Here is an 8,807-nt window from a genome sequence, read left to right as displayed (position 1 = left end):
ATCTTTTCCCAAACTTCCAACACTTATCCCATGTCCTGGACCGCATGTGACATTATAGATATCAAAATTGGTGTTTCCAGAGAGCATTGCTATACAATCATCTCCAGTGCTGATGTGAGTGTTTGAGATTTGCATGCTGCTTGATGAAGCCATTTTGATGCCGTCAGTGTTGGGACTATCACCGGGAGCTGTTATGTTTACTCCTGTGATGTTAAAATGATCAACAGAGAAGAAACTAAAGTGCCCTGCTTTGCTGTTGAGTGATGTTATCCCTTCCATCCTTGATTTATTTACGAAATAAAATCCCATATTCTGTAATGTATACAAACACTGTGAAAATATGATTTTAAAAAATGTTATAGAAAAAGTCTAAGAAATGGTACGTACGATAGCAAATTTTGGACAATTAATATTCTTTTGGCAGTCATTTAGTAACCAAGATTCTTTTCCTTGACCATCGATGGTGCCATTGCCGGAAACTGTGAGATAGTCGATGTAGCGAAAATTGATCCACGTTTCTTTTTTAATGTCATTGTTGTTCGGAGGAGCCAACAAAGTTCCATCAATGACAAATGAAATGTTACTAGTGCACGGTCCTACAAATGATACACCACCAAGATAGAATCTTCCATTTGGTATGTACATTTTGCTCGGTCCATCCCATGTGCATGCATCCTTCCATGTATCTGTGAACGCCTTATGATATACATTAACACATAAGGTAGACTATTTTATTAGACAAAAACTCTTTAGTAATTTATAAGATTCAAAAAACTTGTAGTCACAAACCGATCTGAAATGCAATATATATAAAAAAAAAGTCAAGCAACCAGTCCGTATTATATGGAAAATGGACAAATAACTAGAGAAAAATTATTTTGTAACAAAAAAAAAAAACAGAAAATATCAATACCTTGGTGTTATTTGTTTTACCGTCACCATTAGCACCATATCTTTGAACGTCGAATACTTTTGGCACAGTGGTGAATACTTTTGGCACAGTGGTTGGGCGACTTGTTGTGCCGATGATGAAAAAAAGAGCCAAACTAGAAACCTTAAACACAAAATCAATGTAAGCCATCTTCTTCTTTTTTAGTACCTTCTCTTCCCTCTCTTGTTTTGGATTATTTAAAGTTTTGAAAGAAGACAAAAAGATGCTTAATTTTTTTGGTCAACAGGTGTTGGTGTACTTATACAGAAATATATCCTACGGATCTATGCTAAGAAATCCAGAATGATAAAAAGTGATATGTACTACTTGACATGTATATATTATTTGGATATATGTATCTTTTTTTACCAATTTTGGATTAATTTTTTTTTCTTTCTAAAATCTTTATATACTAAGCAATATGATGTGTTTAAAGCACAGATCAACATTAAAAAAAATTATAATAGAATAATAAAGTTATTTTTATATTTTTTTAAAAAAAGTTATTTTGTTTGAGATAATATTTATATTTGTATCATTATTTTGAAAAATTATTCTATTTAATAAAGAATAATAAATTTATTGTTTGTTGTATTTGCATCATTATTTTGTGAAATATGAAGTAGTAATTTTAATATTACAATTATAAACAAATAAAATTTATTAATTTATCAGCTATATAAATTTAGTTTTACCAATCCTCCAATGTGAAAATTAAAACACACATTTTATTTTTATAGATCGAGTAATATATCTTTGTTTTTAAAAGTTCAAATCACAATAAGTAGAAAAAAATCTGCATTTTATTAATCATAAGTATTATATAAAAATTTCAAACAATTTGTAAATAAAATAAAATAAAGATGATATGAGAATCATAATTTGAAGTTTTAACAAAATATTCAAAATCTTGTTATTAAAAATAGTTATATTGACTACTTGGATATAAAATCTTAGTTTTTGAAATTCTGATTTGTTTATATTCTTTTTTAAAAAAAAATTGTTTTCGTCCATAATTTATTAGAGAGAGAAAATATTGTTTTTAAACTAATAATTATTTAAAATCAATGGCATGACAATGTAAAATTAAAGAAGAAAATAAACTCTATTATATTAGCAGTTAATTTTTATTTTTTATTTTTTTCAAGTATAAATTAGTTTTGATTTGAATAGATTTCTTTTATTTTTCTAGATTTTTTTATATTTGATATGTCAGCTTTTTATTTTTAATTAATTATATTTATTTAATTATTAATTAATCTTAATTAAATTTTTCTAATGGTAATTGAATGTAATTTTTTAGACATTTTATGGTTAGTTTTATATTTGTACTTCTCAATTAATATAGTAGGATACTATTAGATATGTATTTTATTTGGGTTAGGGGTCTGAATCGACTGAGATTAGCTAGCTGTATCAAATATTATTGAAATTCATGCAACGAATTAAACGAACACAATCAAGAAAATTATTACATTATATTAGTTTTGGTTGCATTTATATTAACATTTTTAATTATATTTGGTGTTCAACCTTTAAGTTATACTTATTTAAAAAAGTTAATCTTTAAAAAGTTGCACAAAAACAATAAATAAAAATATAGGAAATCAATTTAATATAGAAAATCGATTTAATATTCATGTATAAGAATTTTTATAGATAAGAAAATCAATTATGAAAATTTAACACCATTCAATCAAAACAATCAGTTATTAGTAGTAGAATTTTTAGTGAAAATGAAATCCATTATGATGATTTAATGCTACGTAACATATTTAAATCAAAATAAATTTCTTAATTTCTAAAATTTTTATATATGCAATCAAGAAAATATAGCAAATTAACCACCGGTGCAGTGGGCTAGTGGTTTAAATGCAAGAGTTAGATCCATGTGTTCCCTAATTCGATTCCGGGTGGGATGGATATCATGTCATGTCCTACACCATTGGGAAGATTAAGGCTCATGCTCGAACTAAAAAAAAAAAAAAAACTAAATCTTCTACTTTATTCCGTTTATTCCGTAATTGTGATATTTTTTTAGATTGTATACTTGTTGCCCAACAAGATTTTCGACAATCAATCACACATAAAATTAGGGGTGTCAATCGGGCTTTAGTACTGTTATATCAACACCGGTCCTGCTTATCGTAGGCTGGTTTCACGTGATGTGATTTCCACATCCAATCAAATAAGGCGTGCATTGACCCATTAAACAAAGTATGATTCTTTCTTTCAATATAAATAAATAAATGGTCAGATAATAATAACAAAAGTCCATTTAAAACCCTTTGTAATTAATTAGAGGCTATACATATATATACGAAGTCTTGTCATTCAATAAAAAGTTATATTACAAAAAAAATAAAAAAATAGATATGATTATGTATAAAATAAACCGTGTGAGTGAGTGAGTTTTCATATCAAAAAGAAAATTCAGTATGCAACTTTGATACTTTATTTCGAAAGTATAAACAGATTTGTTGAATACAAAATCACAACGTTGAAGGATTTTAACTTAGAGAATTTATTAATTAATCTACTTTAGGATCTCATCATCATTCATCACAACTAGAGCATGCATAAACACACCACAGCTATCACGAAAATATCAAAATACAACAAAACGACTTGTTTTGACAAAATCAATTCAAGCAATGAGGAGGAATCATCTTGCCGGTAGCAGAACCTTTAATGTTTTCACACAACGTGATTGCAGGACCGTCGACTCCTTTGTGTTTTAAATTAATGTCACTTGAGTGAACATTTTTGCAAGGAAAACTTTTGCTACATTGAAATTTCACAGCCACTTTGTTCCTTGATGTTCCCCAAATATTTTTTAGTGTCACGTTTTGGATCTGAATGTGAGAATCTCCCTGCAAAAATGATAATTTAACATGTAAATTAAACTCGACTAAGATTTTTAAAACAAAGAAGTTTGATTTTTTTTTTTTTTTGTCGTAGTAAGTTACCAATTTCTGGCAGGATGTATAAGGACAATACTTCTGGTCAATGTTGATAGGAGCTCCAACATCAATCATCTGTAAATTCTTATAAACTAAATTGGAAATTGCAATCGTGGAAGCCGAAGATTCCCATGTCTTGATCCGAATACCGTCGGACGTACCAGTAAATATTGTATCCCTAACCGTTAAGCCGTTGATGTTCTTCTCATTTCTATCTTTTCCCAAACTTCCAACACTTATCCCATGTCCTGGACCGCATGTGACATTGTAGATATCAAAATTGGTGTTTCCAGAGAGCATTGCTATACAATCATCTCCAGTGCTGATGTGAGTGTTTGAGATTTGTATGTTGCTTGATAAAGCTATTTTGATGCCGTCAGTGTTGGGACTATCGCCGGGAGCTGTTATGTGTACTCCTGTGATGTTAAAATGATCAACAGAGAAGAAATTAAAGTGCCCTGCTTTGCTGTTGAGTGATGTTATCCCTTCCATCCTTGATTTATTTACGAAATCAAATCCCATATTCTGTAATGTATACAAACACTGTGAAAAATATGATTTAAAAATAAATGTTATAGAAAAAGTTTAAGAAATGGGTACGTACTATAGCAAGTTTAGGACAATTCATATTCTTTTGGCAGTCATTTAGTAACCAAGACTCTTTTCCTTGACCATCGATGGTGCCACTGCCGGTAACTGTGAGATAGTCGATGTAGCGAAAATTGATCCACGTGTCTTTTTTAATGTCATTGTTGTTCGGAGGAGCCAACAAAGTTCCATCAATGACAAATGAAATCATCTTACTAGTGCACGGTCCTACAAATGATACACCACCAAGATAGAATCTTCCATTTGGTATGTACATTTTGCTCGGTCCATCCCATGTGCATGCATTCTTCCATGTATTTGTGAACGCCTATATGATATACATTACCAAATCAGGTAGACTATTTTATTAGACAAAAAACTCTTTAGTAATTTATAAGATTCAAAAAACTTGTAGTCACAAACAAAAAAAATATGCTCTTCACCTTACCAAAAAAAAAATATATATATATGCTCTTCAATAAATTAAAAAAAAAAAACTAATTATAATTCCATCATACTAAATAGGATGGAGGTACGAAGTTAAATTAAACCGATCTGAAATCCAATATATAAAAAAGTCAAGCGTATTCTATGAATCGCCAAGCAGATCTGCTGGCAAAGGAGGCTCTCCTTATATGTAAACAACCCTAAGTTTTATTCCAATTGAAAGGTCATTTTCGTTCAAAAACAAAAAAAAAAAACTAGAGAAAAATTATTTTGTAACAAAAAAAAAACAGAAAATATCAATACCTTGGTGTTATCCGTTTTACCGTTACCTTTAGCACCATATCTTCGAACGTCGAATACTTTTGGCACAGTGGTTGGTCGACTTGTTGTGCCGATGATGAAAAAAAGAGCCAAACTAGAAACCTTAANGAGTATGAAAAATATGATTTAAAAATAAATGTTATAGAAAAAGTTTAAGAAATGGGTACGTACTATAGCAAGTTTAGGACAATTCATATTCTTTTGGCAGTTATTTAGTAACCAAGACTCTTTTCCTTGACCATCGATGGTGCCACTGCCGGTAACTGTGAGATAGTCGATGTAGCGAAAATTGATCCACGTGTCTTTTTTAATGTCATTGTTGTTCGGAGGAGCCAACAAAGTTCCATCAATGACAAATGAAATCTTCTTACTAGTGCACGGTCCTACAAATGATACACCACCAAGATAGAATCTTCCATTTGGTATGTACATTTTGCTCGGTCCATCCCATGTGCATGCATTCTTCCATGTATTTGTGAACGCCTATATGATATACATTACCAAATCAGGTAGACTATTTTATTAGACAAAAAACTCTTTAGTAATTTATAAGATTCAAAAAACTTGTAGTCACAAACAAAAAAAATATGCTCTTCACCTTACCAAAAAAAAAATATATATATATGCTCTTCAATAAATTAAAAAAAAAAAACTAATTATAATTCCATCATACTAAATAGGATGGAGGTACGAAGTTAAATTAAACCGATCTGAAATCCAATATATAAAAAAGTCAAGCGTATTCTATGAATCGCCAAGCAGATCTGCTGGCAAAGGAGGCTCTCCTTATATGTAAACAACCCTAAGTTTTATTCCAATTGAAAGGTCATTTTCGTTCAAAAACAAAAAAAAAAAACTAGAGAAAAATTATTTTGTAACAAAAAAAAAACAGAAAATATCAATACCTTGGTGTTATCCGTTTTACCGTTACCTTTAGCACCATATCTTCGAACGTCGAATACTTTTGGCACAGTGGTTGGTCGACTTGTTGTGCCGATGATGAAAAAAAGAGCCAAACTAGAAACCTTAAACACAAAATCAATGTAAGCCATCTTCTTCTTTTTTAGTACCTTCTATTCCCTCTCTTGTTTTGGATTGTTTAAAGTTTTGAAAGAAGACAAAAAGATGCTTAATTTTCTTAAATGATTTCGGAAGCAATATGATTACAGGTGTTGGTGTACTTATACAGAATTATATCCTAACGATATATGCTAAGAAATCAAGAATAATAAAAAGTGATATGTACTACTTGACATGTATCTTATTTGGATATATGTATCTTTTCTTACCAATTTTGGGTAAAAAAAAAAATTTCTTTCTAAAATATTTATATATACTACCCCTACATATGTATTTTCTTTGGGTTTGGGGTCTGAATCAATTGAGATTAGCTAGCTGTATGAAAACTAGTAAACTACTATATTACATTAGTTTTTGGTTGCATCTATATTAACATTTTTTAAAATATATTTTGGTTTATGCCCTTTAAGTTTTACTTATTTAATTTTCTTTTACAATATTAATCCCTAAAACAATTCCATAAATAACATTGCAGAGAAACTCAAATACTAAACTTTCTTAAATTGACCAACATTTGTTACATTTATTGCAATAAAATCTTAACAACATCTATACATTCTGATTTTTCCAAAAACAACTCTACCTATTAAAGTTTTAACTCATAAAATCTCCAAAACTATTTTTATGGATGCTAGAATCTCTCAAATTTAAATGATATACAACAGATTTTCCATAACAAAAGTTTACAATCTCCATAATTATATTAACATTAATAAATCTTCTAAACTGAAAATCCAATAATAAAATGTCACATTAAATATGTTGAAAACCCCCATATACAATTTGGTTTTTTTTTTTTGAAGAATTACCAAAAAAAATAAAATTCTATTAATTATCATAAACTATATATATTGACATGAAAAAATTATAACTATAAAAATATGCTAATTTGCTAAAACAATTAACATAATTAAACTTGATAAAAAAAATTTTAATTATTTTTTTTACGCAAAAACTTATTTTGATTTTGGTGAGACGGGTTGGCATTAATCTCATACAGGGAGTTAAGTGGAATTGATTTTTTTTTTTAAACACTTTTAGATGTGTACCAGGGGATAAATGTATTACTAGACTATACATATGCCGCACGGGTTAAAACCTTGAAAACACTACAAAAATCATATACTTTGAATACTTATATCAAATACCTGTAAAATTAAAAAAATTTAAAATTAATAAAACAATAATAAAATAACAAATAAATACAATATAAATTTTAAACTTTTAAAATTAAATTATTGTACGCAGGTTAAATCCTAGTTTATATTAACATTTTTGAAATACATTTGGTGTTCTACCCTTTAAATTATACTTATTTAAAAAGTTATATATAAAGTTAATCCTTAAAAAATTGCATAAAAAGGACAATAAATAAAAATATAGGAAATCAATTTAATATACAAAATCGATTTAATATTCATGTATAGATAAAGAAATCAATTATGAAAATTCAATCGAATCCTTAGCTAAATACAGTGGCTTCTGCCCACCTTACTTGAGCCGGGGCTGCATATACTTTTTATTAATGATATATTCCTTAGCTAAATACTAAATCTTCTACTTTATTCCGTAATTGTGATATTTTTTAAGATCGTGCCCAACAAGATTTTCGACAATCAATCACACATAAAATTACGGTTATATCAACACCGGTTCTGCTAATATATCGTAGGTTGGTTTCATGTGATGTGATTTCCACATCCAATCAAATAAGGCGTGCTTTGACCCATTAAACAAAGTATGATTCTTTCTTTCAATATTAAATAAATAAATGGTCAGATAATAATAACAAAAGTCCATTTATTATTTGGTCCGTCAAGGCTGCTTGAATCTCATTTTTTTAACGGTCAAACCTGTCTCACCCGTACAAGAATCACGACGTCGAAGACCAATACAATAATTGTGAAGACCATAAATAGTTTTCGTATTGCCCCAAAGACCATAAATATTTTTAACTTTTATCGAGTCTCTTGACTCTCTTTTAGATAGATAGATAGATAGATAATGCTAAATAAAAAATATATCATCGAACTTGTGTACCAAAACAAATAACAACCTCAATCAGAGATTTGTCTTACATATCAATTATCAATGAAGTGAAACGTTGCAAAAAATAAAAACAAATCAACAAGTAATATAATCTCCAGTTTCAGTTGACCCCGCCGTGACAAAACTCTAGATAAAAGATTTTATAATGTAATGTTAATTTAGCTGAGTGTAATTTCTTTAGTACGTGGAAAATTTGCGCCACTCCTGAGAGATCTGTATATAAAAGAAAAAGTCTCTTTATTCATATGATCGTAACACCATACGTAAGCATTTTTTCTAGAATCAAAAAAAAAAAAAATCATTCGCCACCTATCTAATTATTATTTTCCAATACACCAAATACAAACTATATGCTAAAAAAAAAAAAAAAAAAAAAAAAAAAAAAAAAAAAAAAAAAAAAAAAAAAAAAAAAAAAAAAAAAAAAAAAA

The 8,807-nt window shown here is 28.7% G+C and overlaps 3 protein-coding genes across 4 annotated transcripts in view; all 3 read right to left on the bottom strand.

Annotated features, from left to right (window-relative positions):
* The window catches only part of LOC104759259 (exopolygalacturonase-like), a 2,100-nt gene extending 950 nt beyond the window's left edge, over positions 1-1,150 (bottom strand). The window contains exons 1-3 of the mRNA XM_010482206.1: positions 914-1,150; positions 388-696; positions 22-312 (exon numbers count right to left, since the gene is read on the bottom strand). Of these exons, the coding sequence (XP_010480508.1) occupies positions 22-312; positions 388-696; positions 914-1,081 (768 nt within the window). The 5' untranslated portion in view covers positions 1,082-1,150. The remainder of the gene's footprint in view (positions 1-21; positions 313-387; positions 697-913) is intronic.
* Positions 1-8,807, bottom strand: part of LOC104756047 (glutathione S-transferase U24-like) — a gene marked incomplete in the record, with an annotated part of 31,415 nt that overhangs the window by 14,164 nt on the left and 8,444 nt on the right.
* LOC104756045 (exopolygalacturonase-like) lies at positions 3,486-6,427 on the bottom strand. Of its 2 annotated transcripts, XM_010478555.1 has the most exons (5): positions 6,276-6,307; positions 5,233-5,352; positions 4,499-4,810; positions 3,901-4,419; positions 3,486-3,804 (listed from the first exon to the last, which is right to left on the bottom strand). In XM_010478555.1, exons 1-5 carry the CDS (start codon positions 6,300-6,302, stop codon positions 3,574-3,576), a joined length of 1,209 nt encoding a protein of 402 aa, XP_010476857.1. In that variant the 5' UTR covers positions 6,303-6,307; the 3' UTR covers positions 3,486-3,573. The 2 variants fall into 2 exon arrangements, with proteins under 2 accessions (XP_010476857.1, XP_010476859.1); XM_010478557.1 differs by lacking the exon at positions 5,233-5,352 and having other exon boundaries at positions 6,156-6,427.

This window comes from Camelina sativa, chromosome 17, assembly GCF_000633955.1.
Source record: "Camelina sativa cultivar DH55 chromosome 17, Cs, whole genome shotgun sequence".
Lineage (NCBI taxonomy): Eukaryota > Viridiplantae > Streptophyta > Magnoliopsida > Brassicales > Brassicaceae > Camelina > Camelina sativa.
The sequence above is the reverse complement of the archived record's forward strand: the minus strand, read 5'-3'. Positions and strand labels throughout refer to the sequence as shown.

Excerpts from the sequence above, each read along its gene's own strand:
- LOC104756045 (XM_010478557.1), bottom strand. The coding sequence starts at position 6,302 with ATGGCTTACATTGATTTTGTGTTTAAGGTTTCTAGTTTGGCTCTTTTT. Across the intron at positions 4,811-6,155 it reads GTAAAACGGATAACACCAAG|GCGTTCACAAATACATGGAA; the intron begins GTATTGATATTT and ends TATATCATATAG. Across the intron at positions 4,420-4,498 it reads ATTGTCCTAAACTTGCTATA|AATATGGGATTTGATTTCGT; the intron begins GTACGTACCCAT and ends TATACATTACAG.